The 18,138-nt window shown below is 38.4% G+C and overlaps 2 protein-coding genes across 5 annotated transcripts in view; one reads left to right on the top strand and one right to left on the bottom strand.

The window, feature by feature from the left end:
- napepld (N-acyl phosphatidylethanolamine phospholipase D) lies at positions 1-10,693 on the top strand. Of its 4 annotated transcripts, none has more exons than XM_039791770.1 (10): positions 1-262; positions 3,436-3,511; positions 4,766-4,879; positions 5,083-5,223; positions 6,574-6,798; positions 6,915-7,018; positions 7,245-7,410; positions 7,671-7,819; positions 8,344-8,458; positions 9,254-10,693. In XM_039791770.1, the coding sequence occupies exons 1-10, from the start codon at positions 120-122 to the stop codon at positions 9,383-9,385; spliced, it is 1,365 nt and encodes a 454-aa protein (XP_039647704.1). In that variant the 5' UTR covers positions 1-119; the 3' UTR covers positions 9,386-10,693. The 4 variants fall into 4 exon arrangements, with proteins under 4 accessions (XP_039647704.1, XP_039647705.1, XP_039647706.1 ...); XM_039791771.1 differs by lacking the exon at positions 1-262 and adding an exon at positions 539-570; XM_039791772.1 differs by lacking the exon at positions 1-262 and adding an exon at positions 1,158-1,489.
- LOC120553407 (proline-rich protein 5-like) overlaps positions 7,596-18,138 on the bottom strand; it is a 20,926-nt gene continuing 10,383 nt past the window's right edge. The window contains 9 exon segments of the mRNA XM_039791769.1: positions 7,596-7,822; positions 8,286-8,451; positions 8,779-8,842; positions 9,223-9,416; positions 10,047-10,121; positions 12,902-14,896; positions 14,898-15,211; positions 15,468-15,758; positions 16,472-16,616. Coding sequence (XP_039647703.1) covers positions 14,858-14,896; positions 14,898-15,211; positions 15,468-15,758; positions 16,472-16,616 — 789 coding nt within the window. The 3' untranslated portion in view covers positions 7,596-7,822; positions 8,286-8,451; positions 8,779-8,842; ... (1 more) ...; positions 10,047-10,121; positions 12,902-14,857.

Here is an 18,138-nt window from a genome sequence, read left to right on the forward strand (position 1 = left end):
CAAACAACTTTTGCTGTCCGGACCGACATTGTTCTCGAGCTGTACACAAATGCAACTTTGTGTCCTCTGGCTGTTCTTTAAAACTCCCAAACAAATATGGCAAAATACAAAAAGCTAGAATGGAACCAGTGTTGTGCAGGCCTGTACATTTGTTGCTGGCGTATAGATGTAAGTCTAGTAAATACACCGAGCGAGTGAATGCAGTTTATGTGCTCGGGTTCAACTGGCTCCAGGTGTCCTTCATTAGGAGACGGACTTCAAGGTAAGTACACTTTCACGTTAAATATAAATAAAAACGCACCATAATACACATATGTATAGAGTCCTCGTGGGAGCATAGTAGCTTGGCAGAGATGTGCTTAGGGTTTGAGTCGTTATTTCACACTTTTTCTCAGTTATATCTAAAATTACTCAAATTTAAGAAGAAATGTATGCCAGCAATGAGTTTTTTTGTAGTCCGTGCTGAGGAGACATGCAAACATAAAATGACTTTTGCTATGAATGAGAGTGGGAAACTTCACTAGCAATATATATTTTATGTCCGGGTCATAGGATGATACATTTTTCCAGGTAGGAAACCACTATGGTGATTGTTGGTCAAATGTATTAAATGCATTTTAATTCAAGTGATTACATTTTATTTTAGTTCTAAATTTAAAATATTAAATATAGGCAGTATAAGCTACACTTTTTTTTTTGCGGATGTGCAAATAGCCACGTTGGACTAGATGGGTCAAACTTAAATTAATAACAAAAAATTAACTTAAGTAGTAAGATAATTAACTAAGTGATCAAATATGTTAATAAATTACATGCATAAATCTATTTGCCTTAATAAGGAGACAAAATAAACAAGCAGTGATGTATTAAGAAAATAAATCGGCTAACGTTACCTTTCTTTACCGTATTAAATATTATTGGTAATTTTCTTTACCAAGTTATTAAGCATAATAAAATATGTTTATAATAAAATATTATAAACAGTTATTATAATAATAATAATAATAATAATAATAATAATAATAAGCAAGATACACTTTTTGAAATGTTTATATATAAGTAATTTACTTTTTATTATTTTAATGTACAAAATATTCCCCTCGCTTCGCTCTTAGTTATCTATTAAACCGCCCGCGAGAGTTTTTCGGGTAGTCACGTGATCAGAGGGTTTAGCACCGACGTCAGAGAAACAGAGCTGGTAATGATCCTCACCGTGCTGCTTCCTACGTTTTAAACTTCACGTCTTACTATTTAAAAAGACATATTTCCAACAGCGGAATTAATATTCCACTCGCTAGTGTGTAAAAGATACGTCATAGTAATGTAAACCGTAACGTTACTGGAAATGCAGAGGGAACCGTATAGCTCCTAATAATGTTACCCAGCTCGCATTAACATAGTATAACAATTATGGCTAAACTAAATGCAGCAAACATGTCTCCTCGCTAAGAAAACAACTGGTGGTATTCTGTTGCGTTCAAGTTTTCAGGTAAGTCGGCTGAAAATAGGCATGTGGCTAGGGTACTCGACAGTGAGTGTGTGGTGTTTTCCCCAAGGGACCAATTTTGCTGGGCTAGCTACATTCATGTTAAAATGCCTTATAGCTTCGTATTACTACATTTCCTATTTGGCAAATACGTTAAGCCAGTGCTGTTCTTGCTGCCTTTCCTCTTGTGTCAATGTGTCGGGAAATATTTGAAGACTTCTAAAGATGTTAAGGCTTTTTTATCAAATGGTTTTGCAGTTAGTGAGTATCCTAGGGACTATCATGTTTAGACTTGTGTGTGATGCTGTCATGAAAATTATAGCAGTAATATAATTCATTTGTTTGGGACACTTGCTTTCATGAGGGAAACTTGGGCTAAGTAAATGGTATAATCTGCAATTGACTTTCCTTCACAAATATTGTACAACTCTTGTCTGATAACTTAATAGAAAGATTGAAATAAACTTGACTACAGAAAAGGAGAGAAACTTCAGGCTATATGTTGCTCATATGACCACATCAGGCACGCTGGCTGGCTACATAGATCTTTGGTTGTCATCCACAGAGCTCCATTGTTGTCCCAGAGACTGTGTTTGTGCAGTTAAAGTCCATTCATGAGACTGAGTGCATCATCAGCACACCATACCTTTTTAATGTATCGAGTTCCCGCAAATGGGACAAGTGCGTTGTGGGGCTTCTGTTGCAGTACTGCATTGGTGTGTATACCTGGCATAGTCATACATGTCTCGTAGCACAACAGAGGATCCATCTTTTAGAATAGCCTCATCAATATCATGCCATGAAGGGACCACATCTTACAAATCTCTTCAATCAATATGGGATAGCAAAGAAGGCCACCCTCAAGTGCATTCTCTCTATAAGTGCATGAAGGAATCATTTGAGTGGATAGTAGTTAGTAAGGGTGTGTGCTGCACTGTGATTGCTGTAGATAATAGCAGGATGAGGAAGGGCTGTGATTAGGCTTGCTGGCTTTGGGGTGTGTAGGTCCAACACAAATTGATGTGCCTAGTAAATGAAGGTGTTTCTTTTCCTATCCCTAAACTAAAATTTCAAATTAACTCATATTTTGCAACTTGTCCTACAAAGGGGATTATTTCTTTAAGTCACACAGTCAGTCTAGGATTCTTTTATATTACCTTGGGTCAGCTCAGCTGAAAGGAGACTTGTAGCTCAGTGTAGGGCTCAACTAAAAGTTTAATATTGCACCACCATGTTTGAGGTGGATATTTTCTAAGAAGGAATTACTCAGAGCAGTTTCGGCTGTTGCACTGGGCCTGTAATAGGCCTGTATAAAGTAACAATATGGTTTGAGTACAGCTAAGTAAGATTCTAGTCTGGCCTAATCACTTGGTATTAATAGTTAATGTGGCTTTTTTTGAACATGGATTGCCTTCATTATTTCTGTATTATGTATGCATCCGTTACTTTCCAATCAGTATTACACAAAAGAAAGTGCTCTTTGTGTATTTTTCATCTGTCACCCTCACCATGTAACTTGTCATATTAATCTTTCCTGCCAGCAAGAAGACATAAGGTATTAGTAAGTTTAGCTAGGTGTGGTCTGAAACAAGGTTGAGGCATTGAATTTGGTGCACTGTGTTAGCACTATTTCACCCCTGATAGCATTGTCATTTGAATACAGTGAAGCTGGTGTGTGTGTCTGTGTGTGTCTGTGTGTGTGTGTGTCTGTGTCTGATTATCATCTTTCTGTCTCATATGCAAACTATTATGGTTTAACTGTCCGCTGCTTAATGTGCTTGTTGCAGTATGAATGTGTAAGGCTGTCCACATTCTCAGCAGCTTCTGGTGCACCTTTTAAGCAAGGCATGTGACCCCTGGATGCTTCAGAAGAGCAGTTTGAGCTGTGGTTCTACTGACTGAAGCACTTTGTAACTATGTTGTTTAAAGTGTTTGTTTGTGTGTGCTAGGTGTAGTGGTGAGCCCATGGATAAGCCATCATCTTCAGGCAGAGCAGCACTGGAGGAGAGAAAAGGCCTGGTGGGGGTAAGCAGCCTACTACTCACAACTAGATCAGTAACAAGATGTGATATGTGGTAAATTCTAACTTGTAATATAAAGTCAGTTACTGGCGGTATAACATTTTACAGTGAAATTCATGTTTCTGAACTCCTCTAGGAGACTCTTGTTTTGTCTGGTGATATGTGTTTCTGCTGTTGTTGGCTGTCTAAATATGGTTACAAATTTGCGATCAAAATTGATTTTCTTTTTGATTTTTTTCACAGCAGACATTTTGACTTGTCATAGCAGGAAAAGCACAGGTGGAACAAATGACATTACTGATCGTTCATTTCTATCTAAGTGTCCCAGTAAGCCATTCTAGTGAACCAGCATGCAAAATAGCAGGTACTGCTAATCTCAATGGAAATGCAGCTGTTATCAGTATTATTGATTACACCTGTAGTTTTCTTACTCTCAGCAGACATTTTGACTATTTTTTTTTTTTCTGCTGTAAACAATTTCTATTCACTGTTGAGGTACTTGACTCATGCTCTACCTGTTTAAGGGTAACTCCGCAGATTTTACACATCAAAGTCTGTTTAGAGGTATTGGGAGTACTACTGCAAATGTGAAAAAAGTAGTATAAAGTCTTTGTGGTTCCAGGAGGAGCTGTGTGAAATCTGATAAACTGCTTCATGTGATGTCATTTGTCATGTCTTTTGGGGCTGAAAACTACAAGATTGAAAATGAAAAAAAAAAAAAAAAAGATCTGGCAGTCTGTAGTAAGAAAGCAGTGAGCTTACCAGACCTCTTAAGCCTGCTCCTCATCTCTGCTTGAGGCTAGTGGCTTGAAGCTCCATTAGCTGCTACTAATAATGCACCCAAATCTCTGACTTAACTGTTGGTGGGCGAGTTGCATTGTGGGTAATGTAGGCATCAGATTTTGACAAGGAAGAAGAATGCATGAAATAAAATGGGAAGATATCTTTGCTTCTGCTGTATTGATTGTGACTCTTTTTTTAACTGTCCATCATGAGTCTGACAGTGTTAGAGGAGTGTAATGTTAAGTGGGTGCAGAACTCTGATGATAATAGTAAAGGTGGGATTGTTACACTCAAAGCTACCAGAATCTGAACATGATTCCAATTAGTCTTTCTTTTAATTTGAGGGCACAATAAGATGTCTTGATGATGGTTGGTTATGTGGTTGGTGATGCTAATTACCCATCATGTTTAAAATGCCTTAGACAATGCAAATTGAATCCATCACTGTGGGTCTTTGCTTGTACCTGTACTCCAGGATGGTGGGGTGCTGAGAGGTGCTGAGGGTGGAGAGGTAAATCCTCAGACCCAGAGGAAGAGCAGCTCCTCTCGTTCCTCCCGCAAGAGCTTCCGCTTGGACTACCGGCTGGAGGTAAAACCTCACTTCCCATCAGCCCCCTGTCCCCTAAAACCTCTAGCTAAACACAACCGACTTTACCTCATTTCCATAAACATCCCTTAACATGCCATCTCTACAGTTCTCTACTTATTGTGTTTTAACCTTACGTCGTTTGAAATGCCCTTCTTTAAGCCTAAAATAAATGGCAAAAATGTCATTGTTTACTTTTATTATAGGAGGAAGTGACAAAGTCCTGTCAGGACAAACATGGTCGCTGGACAAACCCCTGGCCCACATGGCGGTTCCCTTCCTACACCACCCTGCTCAGATTCCTGTTGTTGGATAAAAATCACAGCAATATACCAACTAGTAAAGAGGTGGGTACTTATAAGAATAAAAATGTAAAGCCACGATATGAGGAAAATGTCAAATTGCGATTATTTTGACTGATGTCGCAAGTGCAATATGATTCACGATATGGGAGGTAATGATCAATTTTTTGGATCATTATTTTCATTGAAACACAAATAAAAATGTACTATAGTCATGTAGTGTGATTTTTTTGCAAGAATCTGTACCAAACAAAGATGTGTTCCTTTAGTCTGTAGGATGGAATTTGTAGGTCCAGGGCGACTGCAGCCCCACAATACTTCATTCTGAATGGTTAGACATGTTTTGCCTTTAACAAATATTGCGCCCCCCTGCCATTTGGATATTGCACTAGTCCATATTGCTATTTCGATAACATTGCAATTAATTGCGCAGCCCTACAATTAACTACATTTTTCATAAGTAACTCCAAATAGTGTTGAATCAGTAATCTGTTTTAAATTTAACCTTCCCAATGTAATACTGTGTGTGTGTGTGTGTGTGTGTGTGTGTGTGTGTGTGTGTGTGTGTGTGTGTGTGTGTGTGTGTGTGTGTGTGTGTGTGTGTGTGTGTGTGTGTGTGTGTGTGTGTGTGTGTGTGTGTGTGTGTATGACACTTTTAAAAAGCTGCAAATGTATGGCTTTACTCGTATTATCCTCATAGTGATCCATATTAGAGTTCATATACAGTATTTCCCACCTCTTAGTGGGATTATTGCCCTTGAGTATTTATAGCTCCTAGTGGAAACCTTGCTGAGCTCCGTAAGACCTTAACAGGCTTCAAAAACTGCATTCACACAGCAACAGAAACATTTTTAACCCCTTAATTGCACATTTTTGATGTTTTATAAAATGTGAATGGGTGTAAAAAATAAACAACCAGAGAGGTCATAGATCAACATTTTAATGGAAAGGTAGTTTGCAACATTATGTAAATATATTGTGCTAGGATCCTATAAATTACATGATAGATCAAACTTCACGGCACACAAAAGTAAATTGTTCAAAGAGCTTTTTGTTTTTTTGTTTTTTAATTGAGAATACATCATACATCACAAGCAGCAACAAAAACATGTTGATCCATGTGTTTAGAGTGGAGCAACCAGTGCAGGACTATAACATTTGCAGAGCCCAGAACAGTGAGTCTATTATTAGGGTGCGAGGGGATTAGTGTTCATTTTTGAAAAGTATGATTACTGAAACATCCTATTCCTTATAATCAGTATGTGGTTGTTTGCTCTCCCTGTCATTCTGTGCTACTTCTTCTCTCTTCCTTTCTTCTGTATCCTTCCCTTTTATTCCTCCATCTACCTCTCTCTGTTGCTCTTACTGTCATTCTCTTTTCCCCTCCCTGTGAAGGCTCTGGACAGTGAGCTCCCAGTGATGGAACCGTACTTTGTCCAGAACCCAGACCTCTCTGACTCTGGTCCAGGTCTGAGAGTCACCTGGCTTGGCCACGCCACGGTTCTGGTTGAAATGGACGGGCTGAATATTCTGACAGACCCTATCTTCAGCCAGAGGGCCTCACCGTTTCAGTTTATGGGACCCAAAAGATACAGAGGCCCCCCCTGCAATGTGGAACAGGTTAAGTACTTTGTTTTTTCCCTTAAATTCAATAGTTCACCTTTTTTTCCAAAAAGTTAGTTTCTTTGGCTGCTTCCTTTATACCTCGTTTTCATGGTTTATCCTTCTGCCAACAGCTGCCCAGGATCGACGCTGTCGTCATCAGTCATTCTCATTACGACCATCTGGATGCTGGGTCTGTGGCCAGCCTTAATGCACGCTTTGGAGGGGAGCTACGCTGGTACGTGTCTTGGATATATAGTCAACAGTAATGTAGTTACTGTTGACTATATATCCATGTATTCATTGTAGTTCATGTATTCTGCTTACAGCTGCTCAGGAAAGCAAAATGTATTTCAGCGTGAATTGACAATAAAGTTGTATCGTATTATGTAGTATGCCGGAATATTGGAATTATCATGTCCCTATTATGTAAGTGTGATAATGTATGTATGTGTGTTTCCCAGGTTCGTGCCCCTGGGTTTGATGGACTGGCTGGTGAAGATGGACTGTGAGAATGTGATGGAGCTGGATTGGTGGGAGGAGAACTGTGTCCCGGGTCATGATGATGTCACATTTGTCTGCACACCATCTCAGCACTGGAGCAAACGCACCGCACTGGATGATAACAAGGTAATAATACCTTTTATGTATGAATTAATTGTTTTATTTATAGTATCAAATCATAAGAAGTTATCTCAAGACACTTTACAGAGAGTAGGTCTAGACCACACTATAATTTACAAAGACTCAACCATTCCAATAATTCCCCCAAGAGCAAGCATTTAGTGCAACAGGGGCGAGTCATGCAGAAAAAGGCAGTTTCAATAGTTTTATTTTGAGTTTAAAGCATATTTAGTACATACACTTAACTATTTGTCTTTTTCTCTCAGTCGTTATGGGGCAGCTGGTCTATTTTGGGTCCGGACCATCGGTTTTTCTTCGCTGGCGATACCGGCTACTGCACTTCCTTCCACGAGATTGGACGACGCTTCGGACCGTTTGACCTTGCAGCAATCCCCATCGGAGCTTACCTGCCCAGGTTCTGTGCATAATACACACAGTGTCCATGTTATTAGGTACAATGTAATACAACTGTAAAGTCTACTTTTGTAATGTCCAGTTTTTTTTTTATAAAACTGTTAATTCAGTTGTGTTCCAGCATAGACCTTTTTCACAGCAGACATTTTGGCTCGTCGTAGTAGGAAAGTACAGTTGGAAGTAATTTTGTTAACGATGGACATTTGAGCCATTGTTAATGAAATTAGTTGAACTATACTAATATGACAAGTCAAATGTCTGCAGTGAAAAAGGTGTAGTTGTACTGGACTACATTATATTGAGGTATTTCCCCCCCCCCCCCATGTTTTTAAATGGGGAGAAAAAAAAACCACCTCAATATGTTAGAGATTTTTGACAGTCAACAAAAACTGAACATTACAAATCTTTTGTAAAGGTAGAATTTATGGCAGAGATGGTGACTACTGTCTTCTGCATATAGAACATACGTTTATTGCTATACTGTATGTAATGCACAGACATGTAAGAATCTTTTTTTTTTCCCAGGAATATGATGCAGGGGCAGCATGTAGATCCAGAAGAGGCTGTTCAGATTCACCAAGACCTTCAGGCCAAACAGTCTGTGGCCATTCACTGGGGAACCTTTGCCCTTGCCTATGAGGTATACAGATCCTTTAGTTAGTGAATTAGTGGTTTAAAAAAGAAAGTTAGACATATTATTCAATTTCTTGCCAAGTGTTAGATAAGATGACACCACTCTATCAATCTTCTCATCTAACTGCAGAAAAAAAGTGAATTTTCCAAAATGTCAAACTAATCCTTTTAACCCACAAGCAAATGGAGGTTAAGGCTAGAATTGTGACATTTTGTAATTAAAGTGTACACTCACTGCAGCGAGTCAGAGATAGTCCTGTATCTTAACAACAATAGCATCTTTATTATATTCCAGTAAATAAACTAACAGCATGTCAAAGCACTAACCTCTGGCGTTTAGTCCTCTGTGAAAACGGGCTGCTGTAATAGTGAACTGATGCATCGGCTCAGTCTGTAGAAAAATGTATTTAAAACAGTTGCCAGTTTATTAGGTACAGCTAGCTAAAACTAAGCAGTTTAAGCTTTGCAATAAATTCTACTTTCATTAAGGTTAGAGATGTTGAATAAACCTTTTTTTTTTTTTTTAAATCAAATGTTTAAAAAAATAAATTCTACGGACACAGAGCTGACTCATCTTTTCGTTACAATTCATTGTTCACTATTATAAATCACAGGGGACATAAAAGCCAGAGTGTTAGAGCACCTATTATGTTCTGGTAACACAACATAACAAAAGGTGTCATTGTTTGTTAAGCTGCACGTCTATTGCTGTAGCTAACAGTTTCATTCTTGCGGCCGCACTTGGAAAGTCAAAAACAAATGATAACTCACTTTCTCTGGTCCCGTTTCCTCCTCCATCCAGTATTACCTGGAGCCGCCGGTTCGTCTCAGAGAGGCTCTGGAACAGAAAGGACTGAAGCCAGAATCCTTCTTCACTCTGCATCACGGGGAGTCTCGCCTTATAACTTCACAGGAAGGAGATGTCTTTGACTGATCCTCTCTGTAGCGTTTCATGGGCCATGTGTCTGTAACAAAGTGCAGAACATTTGGTCATCATTTTGATGGACTTCAGTGATTAAAGTTTGAAATGCATATCTCAACTGAAAATAGGAAATTAACACAATACTGTTTACATACTGAATGTTTGTACCATGCCATTGTGAGCAATACTACCTACAGACGCTGTGACTCCACTATATAAACAATCTGATTAATTAGGTTTACACAAAGTGTGTAATTCTTCCTCATAAGAAACATCTAAATCAGTTAAAGAGAAATAGGACATTTAAAGTACAGTACCAGTTAATAAGTTGTATTTAGAGACTTCTGCAGTGTTTTACAATGTTTTCTATGGTGATAACTTGATTTTTGGTATTGAGTTTTTGTGGTCTACACATTGCTTAAAGCTTTCTGGCAAAAACAATGTCCCAGACCAAAGGAGTAACTTAAAAATCAACCACTTAAAAGAAATCTGCAGGTTTGTCATCTGTTGACAAACTGCAAAAATGTGACCATAATTTTTTTATCTGACTTTCTGAACATCAACAAATCAGAATTGTCAAATATGAGAATTTAACTTGCATGGAGTAATTGGTGCAGATAATAATGGAAGTAAAGTTTGTGTATAGGAAACCATGTGGGATTAAACAACAAACCTTCAGTACGAAGCAGGACTGGAGACCGCTTAATGCAGCTTTGTGTTGACAACTGGATTGGGACGTTCCTGTGAGCTGTAATTAAAACACAAAACAATTTAGAGTAGTGATTTTCAAAGATTGGTGCTAGCTAATGCCACAATACAAAAAGGTATTGTTTTTCTGAATGTACTCTGGTCAACCCTGAACTACATAAGACGCAGAAGGGTAAGAAGAAATCAGTTGTCTCCGATATAGATTTCCAACCACTATGCTAATAGAAAGTGCTGCTGAAAAGCCGTCAGATGCAGGCAGAAGTTGAGCTGGGTTCAGCTTCATGCACTGCAAATATTGTGCATTGTTCCTGCTTAAGACATTTGACTTTTGATGCTCTGTAACCACAGCACACACATTTTTTTTTCTCTTTACTTAGCGTGATGATTCATATTTCCACTTCTTAAAACTTCAGTCAACAAATGCATTTGCTTCAAAGAGCAACAGTAAAATAAGTGATTTTATTTTTTTAGGTTTACTTTTCATACTGAATCTTTAAAGCCTGAATGTACAAACAGTTGGCAGCACAATATTGAGTTAATGTAGTAGACTAGTTATGCTTACACTTGATCCATGTCACTGAATCTCACATTAAATATCACTTGCATTTTAAATGTGTTTGTTTCTTGTGTCAGCAGCAATGTAGGGCAGGACTCCAAACAGAAAAAATATACATATGTATTTTTTTTGTTTTATGTCATGTCTGACAAAAAAATTACTAAAATCAGTATACTATTCGAACAGTATTTGACTCCTTCACATCCAACCCTCCTAGCAAAAAGTACAAATACTGCAGGCTATTTTCACTGATCTATTAAATGGTTCCTTACCCTAAAAAAATCCTCCTAAGTATGACTGTGGTGAACATTAAATTTACTTTAAAGCAAAGATATAGAAGCCACTGTGTGCTTACTGTACATACTGTACATGTAATGTCCATGGGCTGGTGTGTTGTATTAACACTGCCGGAGTTAGGGGTTGACATATAATGAATACGCTTCAGATAAAAGGTTCTGCCCATAGGTAATATGCAGTATGCCATAAAAATACAGTATAAAATGTCAAAGTCATAAGAAAGGTCATAGTATAGTGTGCCATTAAAAGGTTTAAAAAAAAAAGTAATAGTATGTCATATTTCATGCCAAAGAAATGCCATAAAAATTAGTATAATGAGTCATAAAAAGTCATAAGAAATGTCATAGTATAATGTCCCATAAAATGTCATAGTATAGTATGTCAAATGTCATAGTTTGTCATTGAAAAAGTCAAAAAAGTGCAATAGTATGCCATAAAAATATTGTATATGCCAAAAAATTAAGTTTAGTGTGCTATAAAAATAATATAACATGTAAAAACAGAAATCATAATGTCATCATGGCATTATAGTTTGTCATAAAAAAAAATCATAAATTCCATAGAATGCCATACAAATTAATGTCAAATGTCAATATGTCATAGTATTGTATGCAAGAAAAAACATAAGTCATAAAAATGTCATAAGAATGCCATAAAATATAGTATAGTATGCTATACCATAAAAATATAGTATAAAATGTCAAATTTCATTAAAAGGTCATAGTATAGGTCATAAAAAGTTATAAGAACATGTCATAGTATAGTATGCCATAAAGTTAATTAAAAATGCCATAAGATTGCCATAAAAATATAATATAGTATGCAATAAAATTACAGTATAGAATTAAAGAATAGTCATAGTATAGTCAATTAAAAACAAAAAAAGTCTAAAAAGGTCATAGTACTATAGTATGCCACAAAAAAGCCATTAGTATGCCATAAAAATATAGTATATATCATAAAAGTCATGAAATGTCATAGTATATTATGCCATAAAAAAGTTTAAAATCATAGTATGTCATAAAGATGATTATATTATGCCTTACATTTTATTAAAAATGTCAGTATATTATGCCAAATAAATGCCATAAAAATGTAGTATAATAAGTCCTAAACATGTATTGTAGTATATTGAAGTATAGTATGCCATACAAAAATCATTAGTTTGTCATAAAAAACAAAAAAGGTTCAAATAAAATGCCATATAGGAATGCCATTAAAAATACAACAAGCCTATGTGTAAAAAAAGGCATAGAAAATGTCAATTACTATTGACATTTTATACTGCGATTTATACAATTTGATACTTCCCCCAAAAAAGATGTTATGTCATAAAAGTCATTAATATGTCATAGTATGCCATAAAAAAGTGTTTAAGTCATATGTCAAAAATGACATTCAAAATGTCATAGTATAACATAAAATATAGTATAAGTCATAAGAAATGTCACAGCACAGTATGCCATAACAAGTCATAGTATTCCATGTAAATGTCATACTATAATAGGTCACAAAAACTGTCAAAAAAGTCATAGTATAATATGTCAAATGTCATATAAATGCCAATGCCAATAATAATGTCATAGTATAGTATGCCACAACAAAGTTATAAAAGCCATACGTATGTAAGAAAAAAAGTATACTAGGACTATAGTAGGCCTAAGTAAAACAAAAAACAAATCATAGTATGCCTTAAAAAAGTCGTTATACTATAAAGTCATTCTAATATGTGCAGTGGCTTCTTTCTAAAATCCAATAGCCACTGTAGTAATCAGATACATCTTAAGGGCATTCAATTGCAAAACAAACGCTTTTTTCCAGTCCATCTTCCATAAGTTAATGGATCAAAAGAAAAGCTAGGCTAATTCCCCCTTCAAATTCTGAATGTGATTATCAATGCACAAAGGCAGAGTAAATAAGAAGCCTGAAAAGGTTGACGGGAAATCTTAAGAAAGTAGCATTCACACCTGCTCTGGTGATCGGCGTCCACGTAGCAGCACGTTGTTTCCCAGGGAAGTCCAGGAACTCCAGCCGCTTCTTCAAACAACTGCGTCAAAACCTTTTATATGCACTTTACTACTGTACATGCGGGTAGATAGAAACTGTTAAAAGTGTTTTAAATATCTTTTTTTCTTTAGTACGCTGCTCTTTTCTTTTCGCCTCCATATTGCCATCGTTAGCTTTGCCCCGCCCCCCGGGGTCGCACAGGTGTCTGTAATTGCTCTCCTCTCCTTCCGGTCCTACCAAAGCGTTATTCTGCCCTTTCCCCACCTCTCTGCCACACTGTGTTACTGCAGCATCTATTTGGATGCAAGGAAAAGATAATACACACTTTAAATTGGGAAAAGCACAACACAAGATGGCAGTGTCTGCAAGGTTTTCTCATTTTGCATTTAAAAATATGAACCTAAACCAAAATATTGACTGATAGTAATGGTTTAAATCAAAGTTTGGGGATTTTATAACAAATAATGTGCTCATGCGGAGAAATACAATTATTATGGTTTTCATCCAAAATGTTTAATAGTTCCTAGTATCTACAAAAACAATCTAAATGTTGCCATTATGCTGTAGGTAGGTTGACGATGATGTCATTAGTAAGCAGCACACGGCACATGAGTATTTGCTAAGCCACATTGATCTCACTGATCAGACACATTAACTTGGCACACATCCTCTTTAAAGGCTGCATTCATTCATAAAAAGAAAGATTGTGGCCTGGGTGGAATTTTCTTCCAGATGGGTAAACAATGAAGACTCAAATCAAAGCTAGTTTGTTCCTGTTTAGACAGACTTTGGAGCAAGAACATACTGCAGTTGCATGACAGAGTCTTTACACATGGCTTTCTGCTATTTTAAGTGGACACCCATGCAGTGTGAGAAGAGCTGAGATAAGAGGTTAGTCTCTGGTTAAACATTAGCAGTGGGATGGGCCCTGTATGTACCTTTTGAAATATCGTCTTTGATTAACATCTGAATAACTTTAAATAACCAAATTAAAACTGTCTCATTGTCCCTCATAGAGGAATTTGTCAACACAATCAGTTCAGTTGGATTTTGACTAAAAACATTTTCATATGAAAAAGTCCCCTAATATTTATTTGAAGACACCGACTGAACCACTGACTCACACACCCTCTGAGCTGACGCAGAGGGGACTTTCAGTGACAATTTGGATTTAACGGGAAGTGGCAGGAAAAAGTCCAAGGTTTGAAAACAGCTGAATACAGCCAAAACAATGTTTGGAACAAGGCTGTCATCCTCTTGGCAAGCTGCAAAGACCAATTCATTGTCATTTACAGTGTTTCATTATGAATCAATCAATTAATCTTAGATTTAATGCAAGACAGAGTGCAAAATTGTAATTAACAATTTAATCATCAATTAATAAAATAAGTTGAACCAACAATATAGAAGCATCATTGGTCAAACTGGAGTTTCTTTTATATTTGAAATGTTAAAAAAAGTGTGAATTTGACAGGCAAAGCTATTCAATAGCCCTACTCTTGAAGAGATATCTACCATTGGTAAAACAATTTCATTTTTCAGCATGCACACTTGTCCCTGGGATATGTTATCATTACTGGCTCTATGTATTTTTTCATGTTTTCATTCATAAGAGAAAATGGGACAAGAGCAGAGGAGTGATTTATGTGATTAAAGCTTCCCAGAGAGGCCAGTGCTGATGTTTTCAGGTTTGGGCATATACTTTAAAAAAAAAGGCCAAATGAGGTTAGACTTGTTTATAGGGATGGGCGACCAAACCTACTAAAAAATATTTAGTTTTAAAGGATCCATGATGATCTAGAGTCTCAAACATCAGGAGGTGTCACAGGGTGTAAGGAATATCGTCATGGCTCAGCTTTGTCTGCACACGTCCCCGCATCCTTGTGGATCTCCTTAGATGTGTGTATGTGTGTGTGTCACACCACGCTATGCCTGCTGTTGTCTCTGCTGTGGGTCTGACCCTCCAGAATGGCATTGTGAGAAGTCCAGGAAGATACCGTCGTGCTCCGGCTCTGAGTCCAAAAACTCCGGGACGCTGTCCATCATGACCTCCGGACTGGACGAAAGACTGGGACTGGAGCTCGTGTCTTGAGCCAGCACTGTAGAGGATGCGGGGGAGTCCGACACTAGCGAGCCTGTGCAGTGTGCGTTGTGGCCTCGGGAAGGCTCTGGGAGGATGCAGGAGGAGTGATTCTGTGGCTGGAGAGGGTGGGGACCTGCAGGGATGTCAGCGACTCGGGGCCCGGGGTCCTGGCTGGAGTTCACAATGTCTGTACAGAGGACAGTAGATGTTTAAGAGACACAAATCGATGATCAGACTGTGATGTTAAGACAACAAACGGGTTTGCGTAATGTTCAGCAGAATGCAAAAGGTGTTTCTTGAAAAGTCGTAAACTAAAACAAAAACACATTACGTTAAAAACGTCATCCGAAACATTGATCCCTCCAGAAACAGTAGCCTCTTGGAATCTTAAAAATGAATGCGGTCAATGATTTGTTGTATTTTTTAGTACCGCATAGCCGTACCTGAAAGTGCAGCAGAGACTGTGGAAGCTGGAGAGGGGTTGGCGAGGCTGGGTGTGCTGGTGTTGTTGGTGACAGTGGTCGTGGACTCATCCAAAGAGCTGCTCTCCTCCAAGCAGGAAGTCACCTCAGAGACAGAGTGTCGTCTGATACCTGTGCCGCCTCCTGTGGAGTTGTCAACGTCATACTCCACCACAGGGGTCAGCATGGGAACGTTGTAGCTCTTAGAGCGTACCACTGGGTTCTTGGGGACGGGCGAGCTGCTTGGTTTGGAGGACCGCTGCAAACGCTTTTCTGGAGAGAGAAAGAGAGAGTTAGAAGTAGAGAAAGACTGCTTTAGAATTTTGATTACTTTATTATTGAAAACACACCACAGAGTACAAGTACAAGAAAACACATAAACACTTCAAGAGATCATGGCACTTGTAACCTTTAAAGGTCCCATGGCATGAAAATTTCACTTTATGAGGTTTCTTAACATTAATGAGTTCCCCCAGCCTGCTTATGGTCCCCCAGTGGCTAGAAATGGTGATAGGTGTAAACCGAGCCCTGGGTATCCTGCTCTGCCTTTGAGAAAATGAAAGCTCAGATGGGCCGATCTGGAATCTTCTCCTTATGAGGTCATAAGGAGCAAGGTTACCTCCCCTTTCTCTGCTTTGCCGCCCAGAGAATTTGGCCCACCCATGAGAGAGAGACATCATGGCTTTCAAACAAGCAAAGTGGCAGTTGGTCAAGGCCACACCCCCACCCTCCACCTTGCCACCCCCCCTCTCTCCTCCTCAATCGCTACAGACACAGAAATGGCACATCTTAAGGAAAGCTCATTGTGGGGCCGGCTCTAGTGGCTGTAATTCTGCACCAAGGCTGAATTTCAGGAAAGAGACTTCAGATACAGTATTAGGGGACCACTAAGGCCTATATAAAAGCATCCAAAGAACACCATGTCATGGGACCTTTAATAAAAACATTATTGTACATCATCTGTACACACATATACACTCACACACCTAATAGGCAGGAAGAGCAGTGTGAATTGGAAGATCCATCTCTGGAATATAACCCATGAGTCCCGAGGTAGGGAGAGACCACCTTCTGGATGAGAGACTCCAGACGAAGGTAGTCGTCAGTTACACCTTTAGATTCATGGACTCCCTGCATCAGACACACACAAACACACACAAACACAAGTCAGCCAGTATGTGTGTTAGCCAGTAATTGCTGCTTGTTGGCCAGTGGTAATGGAAACTTTAAAAGCTATGAAGAAAATACCAGGGGAAAGAGAAAGAAAGTTTAAATTGCCTTTCAGTGATTTTATCAAACACTCTGCCAGTTACTGTGAGTAGAATCAAAGATCTCTGAGAAGGCAGCTGACTTTTAATATTGTTTAAACATACAGTAATGGGGTGACAGTGGGCGATAGGACCCGGCTGGAAGACAACATGAATAAATAAGCTGAGAGTGTTGACTGAATTGGGTCCAAAGACTTGTATAAACATGTATAAACGTACCCAGATAAGAACAACATCATCAACATTGCTTACTTTAGATAGAGAGAGACAGACAAAACAAATATAGGCAGAATTTCTGTGAGGAAAGTGACCAATGGATGTCAAATTTAATAATGTAACCCACTGCAAAGATAATTCTTTGTGGATTCGTTACTACGAGGGACTACTTTCACATTACATTGTAATTTGATTCATTGTTGATATAAAAAAATATTGATTAGAGTAGCTTTAAAAGGAGTGCGGGCCAGGTATGGGTCTCGGTTTTAGGTCAACACACAACTCTACCAACTGGGAACATGAGTAAGAAAAGCTGCATCAGCATTTCCTTAATAGGAATAAAGGGGGTGTTTGCTTGCAACTTTGCACGCATCCAGCTTCACCGTGCATCCACTCTGCATATGTGGAGCCCTCATTGCCCTGTTTATAGCAGATGGGTCTTCTTGTTTCATGCGGCCCAAGTGCTTGTATCTCCACTGTCGCCAGGAGACACAGGCATTACAGCTTTGCTGCGAGGCTCAAACCCACTGTGCACTTGATGTGTTTTTAAGTAGATCCGTGGCAAACAAATTACCTTCATAATCAATGGGAATCAATATGGTGCTGTTTTACGAACTCAGAGCCATGAAGAATAACAAACTTTTCTGTTTGAAAGGTTCAGGCTTTTTGTTTCGCCTCTACAATTTTGATAAACTTAAGACCTACTTTTTGTTTCACGCTGAGAGGTGTGAGCCCAGACTTTAATCCAAATGGCAAAAGGAGAGATCAATCGAGTTTCAGTACTCTGAATTATTGAGCATATACATCAAAACCACAGCACAGAAAAAAAGCCACATAAATAGACCAGACGTCAGCGAATTGGCGCCACAGAATGAAAGAGAAATTACTAACAGATGAAAGAAGTAGTCACAAAAAACAGCAAACATTCAGTGCTGAATTTTATCTCACTTACACTCAACCTCTTGTCTTAGCTGCCCTGCTTTCCTGTCTGCTTTTATATCTTCAGCTCTACCTGTTGATTCGTTGTGGGCAAAAAAAAAAAGACCATTTAAAACAGGGAAATAAATACATCCTGTTTTCTATTCTTGAGTCTTTTTTACCCTCTATACCTTCCTGCCCTGCTGCCTTGCCCGCCCTCTGTCAGAAGCAGCCGATTTGGGTCAATGAGT

The sequence above is a fragment of the Perca fluviatilis genome, chromosome 23, assembly GCF_010015445.1.
Source record: "Perca fluviatilis chromosome 23, GENO_Pfluv_1.0, whole genome shotgun sequence".
NCBI lineage: Eukaryota > Metazoa > Chordata > Actinopteri > Perciformes > Percidae > Perca > Perca fluviatilis.

Bases quoted from the DNA above. Each gene is read 5' to 3' on its own strand.
- napepld (XM_039791770.1), top strand. From the start codon at position 120: ATGGAACCAGTGTTGTGCAGGCCTGTACATTTGTTGCTGGCGTATAGA. The intron at 5,224-6,573 runs GTGGGTACTTAT...CTCCCTGTGAAG, and splicing joins ATATACCAACTAGTAAAGAG to GCTCTGGACAGTGAGCTCCC. The intron at 7,411-7,670 runs GTAATAATACCT...TTTTTCTCTCAG, and splicing joins CCGCACTGGATGATAACAAG to TCGTTATGGGGCAGCTGGTC.